The 14568-nt window shown below is 45.7% G+C and overlaps 1 protein-coding gene across 1 annotated transcript in view; it reads left to right on the top strand.

Annotated features, from left to right (window-relative positions):
- Window positions 1–14568, top strand: part of TOX2 (TOX high mobility group box family member 2) — a gene marked incomplete at its 5' end in the record, with an annotated part of 139560 nt that overhangs the window by 69929 nt on the left and 55063 nt on the right. The window contains one exon of the mRNA XM_080628051.1: window positions 12947–13192. Within this exon, the coding sequence (XP_080484177.1) occupies window positions 12947–13192 (246 nt within the window). The remainder of the gene's footprint in view (window positions 1–12946; window positions 13193–14568) is intronic.

Raw genomic sequence — 14568 nt, 5'->3', positions numbered from 1 at the left:
TGGCTGGACTTCTAGATGGAAAGTTGTCACTACTTTAGGGAAACATTGCTATTTTGATTGTTAATTTAATAGTTTTCCTTCTTTTCTTCCTCTTGAAAGGATGGTACCTACTCTAACTATGCATTTTCTCCAGGTTGCTCAGTGCTTTAGAATGAGTCTTGGTGATTTAGGACAGAGATGAGCTACTCACAGCAATGTGTGTGTGCCTGCCTTTTTTTAGATACCATGCATAAGCCTGTTTTTATTAAAGAAAAAAAAACGTTAAAATTGTAAAAGATAAAATCTGTTTGTTTCCCAAAATTCACATATCGGTGGCTTAAGGCTGAGATTTTCACACCTATGCTGGGGATTTGGAGACTTGGCCGTGAACCATGTTACAGTTCTCACAAATTTGTCAGGAGTCTCTTGGTGCTTCATGCTTTCCCTAACAGCCCAGCACCTTTGTGCTTTTGTGACACGACAGCTTCTGCTTTGGGTAAGTGAGTAAAAGACTAAAATCCTTGCAGTCGTGGTTGTGAAGAAAGGCTTGTAATTGAGAAGCTCAGTAAACACAAAGGAGGCAGAAAGAGATCCCGGGTGATTATGGTGACATCTCATGGACTGGGAGAATTAGCACCTTGATGAGTTTTGCTTATTTAAGGCCTGCAAGGAGTGAGGCATCCTTATCCCACAGGTAGTCTGAATACCTCCTTTGGCCACCCCAAGCAGGTCATACTTAGCTGCAGACAGACGTTGCCTGCTCTTCCTTTGGAGGCAGCACCCATCAAAGCCCAGGCATTGAGATTGGCATTGGGTAGGTGCTTTTGCCATCGCATCTGGGAAATGATAATTCCCTGTGCTGGGCACTGGTGGGGCCACAACTCAAACCCTGTGTTCAGTTCTGGGTCCCTCACTCCAACAGAGACACTGAGGTGCTGGAGAGGGGCCAGAGAAGGGCAATGGAGCTGGTGCAGGGCCTGGAGCACAGTGTGATGGGGAAGGGCTGAGGGACCTGGGGGGTTCAGTCTGGAGAAGAGAAGGCTTGGGGGGACCTGATGGCTCCCTACAAGTGCCTGAGAGGAGGATGGAGCCAGGAGGGGCTGGGCTCTGCTCCCAAGGAACAAGGGATGGGACAAGAGGAACCTGCCTCAAGCTGCACCAGGGCAGGTTTAGATGGAGCTGAGGAACAATTCCTGCCCCAAAGGGTGCTCAGGCATAGGAACATTGCTGGAGTCACTGTCCAACTACATCACAAAGCATGTAGTAGATGAGGCCCTTAATGACATGGTTTAGTGGTGGCCTTGGCAGCGCTGGGGAATGGTTGGGCTCGATGATCTGTTCCGACCTAGTTCATCCTATGATTCTATGATCTCAGAGTTTACTTTTGCAAGGCTGACTCAGAGATATCTGGCTTCAGCACTTCTCCCACGTGCCGGAGCCAGATTCTGGGTCTGAAGGTCTTTGGGATAATGTGGGAAACAGATTTATTGCACTGGTGATTTCAGTTAATTTCCTTTTCCCATTTTGGCAACTTCCTGGCAGTCCAAAATGTTTTGCAGTGGATGAGTGGGTAACAGATTTCAAGCTCCACATGGGGATAAAGAGGAGAGAGGGGAGAGCAGAAGGTGGCATTTTCCAGAGCATTGACATGTTCTTAATTCTAATAAAATACTAACAAATAGGTAAGCAGCACCTTAGCTGCTAAGGTGACAGGTGCTTAAGAAGCCCTGAATAAATACATAAAACATATTTGCTGAAGGCATTTGTTGTTGCAAGTTTAAACATTAAACATGCCTGCTTCATCTGATACCTTAGTAAAGCAGGGATGTTCAAAGAGCCATTAGTGGTGCTCTGACTACAGCTTTACATCTTCACTATATGTACCAAGGAAACTGCATTGTATCAGCAATGCCTCAGTGGGTTTTGCCCCCAGAAGAGAAAGTAAGTGAATTGTGGGAGGGATTTCAACGTGAGCTAGAGCTTTCCTGTATTGATCAGTGTGGATCTTTTGGTATTGTTCCCTTGTAAAGTGCTGGGGCAGGTCCATGGGAAGCGGCAGCTCTGCTATGGTATCCCCAAGCTTAATAAAAGCTGGCTTGGGGCCTGATGAGACAAATAAACAGTTTTCTGTATTTATTTTTTAAATTACAGGCTAAGGAGGAGCACAGCTACTCAATCCATTAAGAAATAACTAGGTGGGTGATTCACTACCATGTGTGTAAATGGCACAAGCGCTGCTCTGCCTGCACAATTTATTAATACTTCACGGGGGGAAAAAAAATTATTTTAATCTCATAATGGATGATGAGCTGTGAAATTGCTTCTGCAGCAGCTGGGCACCCTGGGGGAGGTGCTAGATTGCACCACATTATGCAAGCTCTCCCCACATCTCTCCCTTCCTCATGCTAATCAGACACATCAAATCTGGGCAATGGAGAGGAGGTGCCACTGCTTCTGCGGGTTTTAGTACTTTTCTTAATTTAATATATGTAGGTTTTCTGTCACTGTGCTTTGGGGTCCAAGGTCTTGCTTTGAAAGCCTATGGGCTGAAATCTGAGTGCCTTTGTGGTGAGTGATGCTTTGGGCTTTGAAGGTTCTGGCCTGACCCATAGGATCATAGAATCACAGAGAGGCTTTGGTTGGAAGAGACCTTAAAGCTCATCCAGTTCCAACCCCTGCCACAGGCAGGGACACCTTCCACTAGAGCAGCTTGCTCCAAGCCCCTGTGTCCAACCTGGCCTTGAACACTGCCAGGGATGGGGCAGCCACAGCTTCTCTGGGCACCCTGTGCCAGCGCCTCAGCACCCTCATTCCTGCTGCTACTGGCCACACTGGCCTGGTTCACACCACTAAATAGCTAGAAATATAACAAATGGACTGGGGCTGCCCGAGTTTGGGATTTCATCTGGCTGATACCATCACTGCGCAGGCTTGTGCGCCAAGAGCTGTTGTGGTTGAACAGCAGCTTTGCTGTGCTTTGGTAGGTTTGGATGGGGACTATGAGTAGAACTGACACTGCCCGTGCGGGGAGGTTTGCTTTGGGTACTAGAAGCACAGTTAGGTGTTTTGGCTGCATGTGAGAAGATGGTGCAAATGTCTAGTGATGAGAGCAAACGAGGTGTAGTGTAGGGCCACTTAGCGAAAAACTGCAGGTTACCCCCTTAGTCCCAGCAAGGGGTTTGCAGTGTTTACTTCTGCAAGTGTGCCGATGGTGTACTCTTAGTTGTACGTGTGTGTTTCTTATGCCTTATGAACACCAGTCCTGGTTGGCTGCACGTGTGTCCTGGTGTGCAAGGACCATGCAGGGCTCCTTAGGAAATCTGTCTTTGCTGATGAGAGAAAAAACAAAATCAGGGCATATCTGGAAGAAGAAAGGCTTGATTCAAGCTGGGTGTGTTGCCACTATGGCTTTGCTGAAGGATCTTGCTGCAGACCTCTAGGTAAAGCAGTGTATGGCACAGAGCATGGCTGTGCTGGCCACGTGCTAGGATAGGACATGTCCTTCGAGACAAGACTCTAAAAATCTTCCCTTAAAGCATCCAAAAAGTATGGCACAAAGGCTTTTATAATCCTCTAACCCCACAGCTTCAGATTTGAGCATAAAGGAAACACTCTCTAAGATGAAAACCGAAAGGGAACAAGCATGGCATAGAATATAGTTTCCTTCCTGCTCTGGGTTCTTCTGACTCCACTGAAGCCAAGTTGAATTAATTTCTTAGAGTGCTTTTTACTAATTCCTCCTTGCATGCACTCCATTACTGTTTTCAGGCCTCCTTATCTCTTGACCTGCTTACAGTGCATTATCCATCATTATATAATGTACCCTTGGCTCAACGCGAAACACCAAATCCGTACAGTCCAACAATGAATTTCTGTGAAGTGCACTGATCTTATTATGCAAGTTCAGTATGGCATGAGACAAAAAAGGCAATTATGTAAAATCCACAAATAATTCCCAGAAATGCATGATATTCTTGAGTAGAATATTGCCGTATTCCTTGGATTTGCTTCCAGGCGAGACACTAGGGAAGGAAAGAAAAGGGTTTCTATTTGTATAGCCCAGTCGATCTAACTTGAGATCCCCACTGGCTCCTATCTCAATGGATGAACAGTCCCTTCAATACATTTTCAAAACAGGCAAAAGATCATTACAAACAATTTTAAGGAAGCTGATTGTTATACAGACGTCAGAGGCTGCGCTTTGCCCGTGTCCTGGCTTTCCCCGGAGCACTGCCACGTTTGCTTTGAAAGCCTAGGGAAGAGCAGCCACAGAAACACACAGTGAAAGGAAACAGTTCTCTGTCAGAGTAGGTAGGTAACTAAGACATAGGTGAAGCTAGATACTACTCCTGGTGAACCATCAGACATGCCTTACAGTCCTGGCCCTGCTTATGAAGATGTAACAAAGGGTTTTCAGGAGCTCTGGTTATTGCTGAGGTTTGCATAAGCCAATATTGAATGCTTCTGAAAACGCTGTCAGCAGATTTTGGGCCTTCATATCCCATCTGCTTGTTTGGACACTGAAGATCTTTGTTACAGGGACATGGTGCTGCCAGAGGTCAGCCTCTGGAGCTGGAGATGAGACGTCCAGATGTACTGCTTCCACATATATCATAATGCGAATGTCCCAGCATGGATCAGGACACTGTGGGGCAGAGGAAGTTGATGCCTGGACATGCTCTGTCCCACGAAAACGGCATTTTGGAGAAATGACAGCAAATCTCTAAAGCAGTAGTTATGGACATGTTTTGTAAGGAGCCTGGGGTACTCCCTGCTGCTAGATATTGATGTCAGGAGCTTAATGGAGATACAAGAAGGCGGAAGAACAATAAAACCATGTGGGGCAGGTGAAAGGGAGGGATGAATTGTGCTGTTCTTTGAGGAGCTTCCATGATTGTTCATTAGGGCTTTTTGAATGTCCCCCAAAATCCTGGTTAGTATTGGCCAATTTTTAGATCAGCATGTTGACAAACTACTGGTCTGATGGCTTAAGTTGAGTTAAGTTACTGGTCTGATGGCTTGAGTTCTTGTGAGGACAATATGTGGTTGTGGGTTTCCATTCCTCCCTAAAAGTGATTTAGAGAGCTTTTCTCTCCAGGATGTACTTGGTAGCATGAGAAGGTTGTCCCAGCAGGTTCAAGTGGAACTCTCCTTTGGGATATGCTGCGGCTCTGACAGGGTATTTCCCAGCACTCTCATACAAGGCAGTTGCTGCCTTGCAATGAGAGGAGGGAAGGCTGAGATATCTGAGGTGGATTACATTTTTCTTCCTCTTTATTCCTGGGGTAACTTCTTCCAAGACTCATTTTGTGTGTGTCACTGGGGAATTAAAGGTCTGTCTCTTCCTCTTCCCTGAGAGGGATAACCACAGCATTAGAAATCCTTTATATACCACTGCATGCAGTACTGCTGCATCCATGCGTGTGTATCTGCCTTTATGGTAACTGTAACCTTTTCCTGAACCAGAGATTTTCCTGATCAAGAGCCCTTTGGGATCTGTGTGGGCTTTCCTGGATACATTTTTAATAAACACAATAATTTGACTGCAAGCCCATTACCTATCCCCTGTTTATTCTAAATTCTATTTCCATGCCTGCATAAAAACAGTAACTCACAGGGCAATCAAAGGAAAAATGACAACCAGGACAAAATTGGTATGTGTTGTGATAAACCAGTCCATATTCAGCATCATGCGCTCCAGCTTTATATATTGCCTGTAAAATAATGGCTTCCAAAAGATATTAAATCTTTAGGAAAAAATCAAGCCTAATTGTAACTATATTTTTGTTTTCCATTTTGGTTTATGTACAGTGTATGACTTTTGCAGAGACATTTTTATTCCAGGGAAATGACAGGCCAACAAGAAGCCATAATTGCACTGATTTTTACAAGTGCCGGCATTACTGCAGATCTGATGTACTGCAAGACATGAATCAGAAAAATTCTATTAAAAAATCTCTTGAATGGCTGACACAGGAGTATTATCCACAATGATTAATTTGACTTGGTCATTATGAACACAGACAAGTCTGGCAAAATTGCATTTCATTCCCCACTGAATTCATAAAATCACTATACACATAATAAGAAGTTATAGTTCTCTGCTATCCACTATTCTTGACAGGATTCCAGTTCTGGATAAGATACTGATTAAAAAAAGTGGAAGTGGAGGGAGAGAGGGAGTTGGGAGCTTTTTTCAGAGCCTACAATAGGGCTGATTTCTTTTGCTATAAATTGTTGATAGAACTCCATTAGTTTTAGCTTGTTTTTTGGTGAAGTGGTGATGCAGGTCAAGCACAGATTGGACAATACAAAAACTGACTGAAAGCTGTTATTTACATTAAAAGGGATGCAGCAGAATGGCATGCACGTGTTTCACACCATGAATGCCAAGAAGCCTGGTTGGGCAGTACCTGAGGGCATGGGGTAGGGGCTGTCACTGCTGTTCCCTCCGTTCAGCCACAGCCACAAGCCAGTCGCTACCCAGATTGAAACTCAGGGACGGTCCATCCCTAATGACATATGATGATAATACAGATAGTTATTGGTAATTGGTATCCTGTTCTTCATTTCTCACCCACATAAACAGGGTACCAATGGGCGGGTTGAGGCCAGAGAGTCCCAAAAATGTTTTTTCTGGTTTCATGTAAAATAATAGAACAAAACCCTTTTCCGGTGAGTAGCAGAATTGGATGCATGTCCCCCAAAAAAGCTGTATCTTTCTGAGTGAGCTGAGATTTTATGTTCCTTCTGAATATTACTGACTGGTTCCCTTCACAGTCCCCATCCTGCAGGATGTTTAGGACCCTGGTATCTCCCTTCCTTGCACATGGGGTTTTATGAAATTTGTGGAAGAGACTTTTTTTGTGCTGTTAAATTTGGTTGGAGCCATCTGGCAGGCCTGGCTTTTGAAAGACTCATGGCTCTGTGGCTGCATGGGATTGGTGTCTGTAGGAGATGGGACAAACTTAACTCACGTAAAATTAAAGGATGAACATCCAGCTCCATTCAAAGATGAAGGGTCAGTAGTTCTGGAGGTTGTCATAGCATGCAGAGTCTGCATCAGAGCGATGCCTGCACGATAGGAGGAAAAGGTGAGGAACTGGGACCTGGAGGTGTGTGCTTGCCCTTTGGATGAACCAGCATTTGGTTGGGATTTAAAACCCCACTACCACAGGTATGGAAGAGGGGGTGCACAGAGCTAGGCAGAGCCCTGCTTTCCCACAGGTTGCCTGCTGCTCTGCTGTGATCCCAACCTCCCTGTGGGGCTGCCTGTTACTGAATATTGTGCTGATCTTTCCAATGCACGTTCAAGTTCCTGCAATAACTCATTTTTCCCTTTTCAACCACATTCCCATAGTCAAAAACCTGAGCATGTGAAAATTAGTGTAGAAGAGGCTGGGAACACTTCAAAGACAATTTGTGGCTTGTATGCGACTGACTGTTGATAAATACTTCTTTACAGTATTTATCCAACTCTACCCCAGTAATTCATTGGCCCTGCTATTCACACGCTGGATCACCGTGTGTGAAGATGAGGCAAATCAATTTCCATTCCTAAGACCCAGAGCTGCTGATGCGGAAAATCAGTGCTGCTTCATTTCTTGGCACAGGGCTTTGGGAATCCCAGGTGTAAGCACAGCCCTGCAGCATCCCCCCTTCCCAAGGAATAGTGTCTATAGGGTCTGTACCCTCCACGCAGCCCACAGTCACCCCGCAGCGCGCATCAGCCCTTCCTGGCCCCAGAGCATTGGAGTCTGCAACACCCAAGTGACTTCCACTTTCTCCTGCCACCTGAATGAATGTTTGTCCCTGCAGCCATGGTGCTTTGTGCCAACCAGAAAACCCTGGGATTCATGTGCCGGAGGATCATAGAATCCTCGAATGGTTTACGTTGGAAGGGAAAAAGCTCATCCAGTTCCAGCCCCTGCCATGGGCAGGGACCCCTTCCACTAGAGCAGCTTGCTCCAAGCCCCTGTGTCCAACCTGGCCTTGAACACTGCCAGGGATGGGGCAGCCACAGCTTCTCTGGGCACCCTGTGCCAGTGCCTCAGCACCCTCACAGGGAAGAGCTTCTGCCTAAGAGCTCATCTCAGTCTCTCCTCTGGCAGGTTAAAGCCATTCCCCTTGGCCTGGCCCTACAGGCCCTTGTCCTAAGCCCCTCTCCAGGTTTCCTGCAGCCCCTTTAGGCACTGGAGCTGCTCTAAGGTCTCCCCTTCAGGAGCCTTCTCTTCTCCAGGCTGCCCCAGCCCAGCTCTCTCAGCCTGGCTCCAGAGCAGAGCTGCTCCAGCCCTCGCAGCATCTCCATGGCCTCCTTTGGCCTCGCTCCAACAGCTCCACATCCCTCTTGTGTTAGGGGTCCCAGAGAAACACATCAAAATACCCTTCTTCAAATATGATCATGACTGTTCCAAGCAATGTCTGTGATGAGAGACCAGTCTGGAGGCTTCTAAGGGAATGTGAGATAGTTTGCCTTCATTAAGCTTCGATGTTCACTTTTTCATTGTGTTTGGGCTCTTCCTCTTTACATGTCCCAAGATTTTCTCTCAACCTGGTGTGCTGTTCAGCTTGTGTGAACACTGGCACATGGTGGATCCCTTTATATCTGTGTAAGAGCAATGGGGAAAGTCTCTGTATGACAGTGCAGTGTGCTTATCTGGTTTCTGACCCAATCCGATGCATCATCGAGATACCCCACAAACCACCCTGTTGTTCTTCTGTTGCCCTTTCCCCAGTCTGCGCTTTCAGAGCCCTTGGTCATACTTTTCAGCCTTACAAATAACAATGTTCTCCTCACTTCACACACTTTCCAGACTGGTTTTGGTCTTTTTAGACCCATCTCATCAATGAAGGGTCTAGAGGGCCACATTCCTGCGGCAGTAAGCTCTTGTATTAGCTGCAGGAAAAACCTAGTTAGTAGATGAGGGGTGGTAGAGTCTGTGGTGGTTTGTGTCATCTGGATGATTAGGGTGGGATGGAACAGGCCAGCCTCCTATTTCCTTGTACCTTACCAAGAATAAATGTTCTTTCTTAGGCTCATATTTACCGTTGAATGTTATTTGACAGGACAAATATTTACCTGCAGTAATACTGCAAATCTCTGTCGTTCTCACTGTGAGTAATATTCTGAATCAATGCTTGGCTTCAACTCCTGGATCCTTGCAGATAATCACACAGAACATGACTCAGAGGAGAATTGGGGTCACTGGGCATTTGCCATGCTGCTGAGGAAAACGGTTTCCCAGGTCCTTGGTCAAGTCACATCCTCTGTGATGAATACCAATGTGCAGTGGTGAGATGGTGCTGACCAGCTGTGGTTTGCAAAGATGGACAGCACTTCCACGCTGTCTAGTGTGTGGTGTTTCTGCCCAAGATAGGGGGTTGGAACTGGATAATCTTAAGGTCATTTCCAACCTTCTAAGAGGGGAAAGGCAGGAGAAAGCTGAAGGCTTGGTTTGTAGACATGCTTAACACTTGTAGCTCCCCCCCAAGTCACCTGCATGGGTGTGCAGGGTTGCCATGCCCATGGGGCCATCTCCCAGTGCAGAGGTGAAGGACATCCAGGCATGTTGATAACCACAGATGTGCTCCATGTTTGCAACAGAGACGTTAACAGACATCAACAGACCAGTCCCTACTATTTCGAGCTTGCTCATAGTTGGATGCTGACAGTCTGGAGCAAGAGCTCCTCACTTCTCTCCTTGACCCTCAGTAACTCACAGATGCAGCTTAAGGGCTTGTAGAGATGATGTCCACATCTTGATGAGTTTATAATTCAGGTACTTACTAAGCCATATAAAAGAAGATCCAGTTTTGCTATTAAAACTCAGGCTTCCCATGCCTGGAACACTGGAGCCTGGATCTGCAGGTGGACAGAGGCGGTCCAGGGACCCCTGTTCAAACTTGGATTTCAGGACGAAAAAGTGGTTCTTAAGTATGGTTTTGCTGCTGTTGGAGGTTGGTTGTACCTGCTGCAGTGCCATCCTCTGACACCACTGAGCAAGCATGGGGCACGGCCCTGGTACTCTGCTCAGGGCTGTTTGGTCCATGTCTGGTGCCAGCCCTAGATCACAGATGGACAGGGACCTGGGGACAAGGAGGGTGTCAGAGCAGAGGCACTGTCCCCTCTCTTTCGCTCCATCCCACTGCAGGCAGAAGCAGGGGTTTGCCACTCCAAGCCCTGTATCGCAAGCCAAGAGAGGGCTTGCAATAGACTTGTTGTTTCAGCTGATTTCAGTGTTTTAATTTGAAGAGGAATAATGTGTAATCACAACAACTGTCATCAGTTCGACAGTGGAAAATCCTAGATCTTCTGTGCCTTTTTGTGTTACCATAATGGGCAGCCTTTTAGCAGAGCAAGCTTCTCTGCACTCACATTTGGAGTCCTGGTGGGATGAATGGGTTCAGACCAGCTCACAAATCTAATTTGTAGTGTATCCTTATGACATATAATTGGCTGTTTAATATAATTCAAATTAACATAAGAACAGAAAATACAGTCTGCAGCGTAGCCCACATGGGGGTGGGAAGGAGCATTGGGTGTTACTGGCAAAGGGGTTGAGACAGCGCGTTGTGTGAGACCGCCCTTCGTGGGGACAGAGACGTCACCTCAGCCATGTCAGTAGGCACTGTGTGTGACAGTAAATCACCCCTCTTTCCCAGCTTTGAGTGTCTATCTGTCTCATCTCCCTTCCTTATCACCCTAGCGATCTATTTAAAACACATACAGAATAAATGCAGTTTGCTTTGGAAAATAGGCAGGCACTGAGTCTGGTTACAGTGGTTGGATATTGCCTAATCTGATTTTGATTGTGTACAGCTTTGATTGTAATTTTGATATGTCTGCACAATACTGTAGCTCTTGGGAAAGCTTTGTGATTTAAACAGGTATTCTTATGTTGGGGTATTTTTTTTTCCCTTGAGCTGAATAGAGCTGAGGCAGAAATGTGCAGGGAGGTGAGCAGGGCTTCCAAAACCACCTCAAAGCCCTTCAGTGAGCTGCTCTGCAGCAACACAAGGAACTTGTAGTTTTGAAGAGAGCTTTAGGAAACTTTGAGTGGGTTTTACATAATTTAGTTAAGTACAGCAAAGCCGCTTGCTTATATACCTGATGCCAAAATAAACCAGTTGGAGGAACACGTTTGCTGTGCAATGATTAATTTAAGTCCCTTTCCATAAAGCATGGAGTGAAATCCTCTTAAATAACTGTGAAAGAATTGGTGTACCTCGAAGAATGTAGCCCACGTGGAAACCTAACTACTAGACGTATTAAATGGGATCTATCTGTCTGCTGCTGTGTACATCCTCTCAGCCCCCTGCTTTCCCTCTGCTAGACAGAAGCTGGCTGGAAAAATAGCTTGGCTTGAATTTCCCCGGAACAATAACAGTAGGTAGAGAGCTATCACAGCCTGGATCCATCTTATATTTCTCTCCTACTTGTATTTCCCCACAGCCAGTGGGCATCTCGAGTGAACGTGAAGGGCCGGGTGGGATGTTCAGGGCCTGCTCTTTTCCATTTCTCTTTTGCAGCAGGATGAGGGGGGGCAAGAGCTAGGGGTTCAGCTCAGGAGGGGATGAGCCACTTCCAGCCACAGTTTTGGGGTGGCTCAGGAGCAACCCCCTGCTCTGATACCCCACAGGGATGCATTTCTACCATCCCAGGCAGTGCTGGACCTCTCCCGCTGGGAGCCCCTTCCACAGACACTTCCTTGCTCCCCATTGACTTCTTCTCTATTTGGGTTAAACATGGGGTTTATTTTCCTTTATTAAGGGTTTTCTCTCTGCAGTCTGGGGTGATGAAGAGCGTGTGAGCTCTGGGGCAATGGATTAACAAAGCCTACAGTGCTTAACTGGTTTTGCACACATCTGGGGTTTTGCTCTTCAATCATGTATTAAGTTAAAATCCAACCATGAAACTAGGTGATCTGGGAAATTTAGCTTAAAATCCATGTGTATAATACTATGGCTAATCAGAATTTCATATGCTATAATAACATGTGAAGCAGTAGATGTTTCTTAGATTATATTTTCTCCTCTGCAGAGGCTGATTCTGTTCTGTGTTGATAATTAATAATTTTGGATAGATTTACACTTACATCATGAAACAAATATGGTTTTGTCTGAAGTGAAGACAACTGCACGAGTCCAATAAGATATTCTTCCTCCATATCAACTGGAACACTTAGAAGTAAACAAATCACCAGCAAACACGGGAAACTCCAAGAGTCCCAGCGTCTCTGCGTGTTTGTTGTCACCCTAAGGGAGCAGGACTGGGGAGGTGAGGGTATGAATATACGCATATGGATGTGGATATAAGGAACATAAAATCTCCATGTATGGTGGAGTCATGCAGGCTTTCTTTAATGGATTTTTAAGAACTGATGGCTGTGTTTCCGTGTTTCCCTCCCTGGTTGTAGATTCTGTGCTGGAATTTGTGAGGAATCCATGGGATTTTTGTTCCTAATTACTAGTTATTTCTATGGAGCTAATTCTTATGAACACTCTGAAAATACAAACTGTAAATACTGTAAGAGCTGAGCTGGATGCCCAAAGAGACACTTGGACTTCAAAATGCAGCAGCTGGTTGGGAAACAGCCACGCTCCTTCCATAGCTGTGGGCTCTGTGAGTAGAGCTTGCCTGACTGCATGGAGGTTTCTGCCAAGGTTTTGTTGAGCTAAAGGAGTGCTAGAGGGATGCAGCATGGGAGAGAGGAGTGATGGGAATGCCCAGGCAAATCTGAGGTCTGCAAGGACCTGTGGTGTTCCTGATGGAAGGTGCAGTCCTGCCACACTCCCTGCCTGGCTCTTACCTGGTTCCAACCTGCTGGTGTCCAGGGCTAGAGATGTCTTTGTTATTAAAACCAAACCATTTTCACTGGAATGTGTTTTTGTGTTTCTTACACAAATAATCACTTTGCTAAAGCAATGAGGCAGTGACGTGTTGCAAAATGTCTTTTTCACATTTTAGACGTATAACAGTCAGAATGAGAATAATGAAGACTACGAGATCCCTCCCATAACGCCTCCTAATCTCCCTGACCCTTCCCTCCTGCACTTGGTGGACCATGAAACTGGGTATCACTCCCTGTGCCACAGCCTCCCTTCGAACAGCCTGATACCAGCGTACCCCTACCAGAACATGGACCTGCCGGCCATCATGGTCTCCAACATGCTGAGTCAGGATGGACATCTTCTCTCCAGCCAGCTACCCACGGTCAGTGACTTTGCCCTCTTGCTATGTTTCACGAAAGCCGCTCTGTGTTTTGAGTTATCAGTTGATTGAACATAGAAAGACGTTAATGATGAGATGTTTGCCCTGAGGGCTGGGAATTGCTGCGCCACTGCCCACCAAGGGAAGGATGCAGTGGCAGATGCTGCAGTCACTTGTGTGGCCGTGCTCATGGTGGTCATTTTATGTTTCCAGTTTGGTGTCTTCCTGAGCCTTATTAATCCCTCAAGAGCAGAGAGGAGGTTGGTTTCCTCTATGTACCTAACATCCTCACTGAACTGAGCAAAGTCTGCACGCTCAATCCCCCACGTGAAGGTGACCAGCCAAAGCCCCTAGTCCATAGCCCCTACAGCCCATGTCCTTTCTCCTGTTGCCAGGGTGGCGTTGGTGGCATCAGCAAGAGAAGTACAGATGTGCCATGAAGGGAAAGGTGTCCTATTGATTTGAAGGGGAACAAGATCCCTCCTTGCACTTGCAAACTCACATTGCCTCTTGGCTCTCGCTATGGCAAGAGGATACCTTGTGAAATATCAAATGACTCTTCTGTAGGAATAAATAAAGCAGGGATAATGAAGTAAAGTGCAGCTCTGGGAAGGAAATTCAGGGCTAATTAGACCTTATGATGCTTCGGTATCAGCAGCACCAAGGAAGGGTTGTGACTTGATTTTGACAGTGGTATTGAATTAGTACTGTTGGTGAATAATAATATTTCCCTGTTTAGCAGATTTATGGTTAGTTTTCTATGTTGTTTCTCTTTAAGATCCTTGATTTTCATGGGTGCTGTTGGACGGCTTCACTGTCAAAGAGTTAATTTTACTTCAATGGCATGGCTGGGAGTCTGCCACTGCACTACCTGGAGAACATTTGGTGTTGATTGCTTGAATAGATAACAGTCTGAAAGGTAGTGATATTTAAATATTTAGATGGGATATGAGCGCTCGGTCTAGGAAAATCCCAAGGCTTTCTCAACTCTTCATGCGTCTCCGCTGTTAGTGTATTAAGAAAAATATCATGTTCTGCCCATCAGTATTAAATACCAGCATATTTCGATGGGATTAAATATTACTTAGGCCTCTGTGTTAGCATTTAGGTTCTTAGGCGATTAAAACATTCATTTCTGAGACAAAAAAGAGTCAATTTCAGATGAAATATTTTCCTTTGGTTTAATTTAAAGCACTGCCCCCTTGCCTGACCCCTATTTTCATAACATGATAATTTTATCCTGCGTTGATTGTCTCATTTTTGAGAGGTGATATTGCACTTATATATCACTTTCTAAAATACCTAAAGACTCAAGAATAGTGGGATTTATTAAGCAGCTTCTGGAGGTCTGAAGTAATTTATTTTGGAGTAGTCCTTGG

Source organism: Psittacula echo (assembly GCF_963264785.1).
Source record: "Psittacula echo genome assembly, chromosome: 12".
NCBI lineage: Eukaryota > Metazoa > Chordata > Aves > Psittaciformes > Psittacidae > Psittacula > Psittacula echo.
Note: the sequence above shows the minus strand (reverse complement) of the source record. Positions and strands in the feature narration are given on the sequence as shown.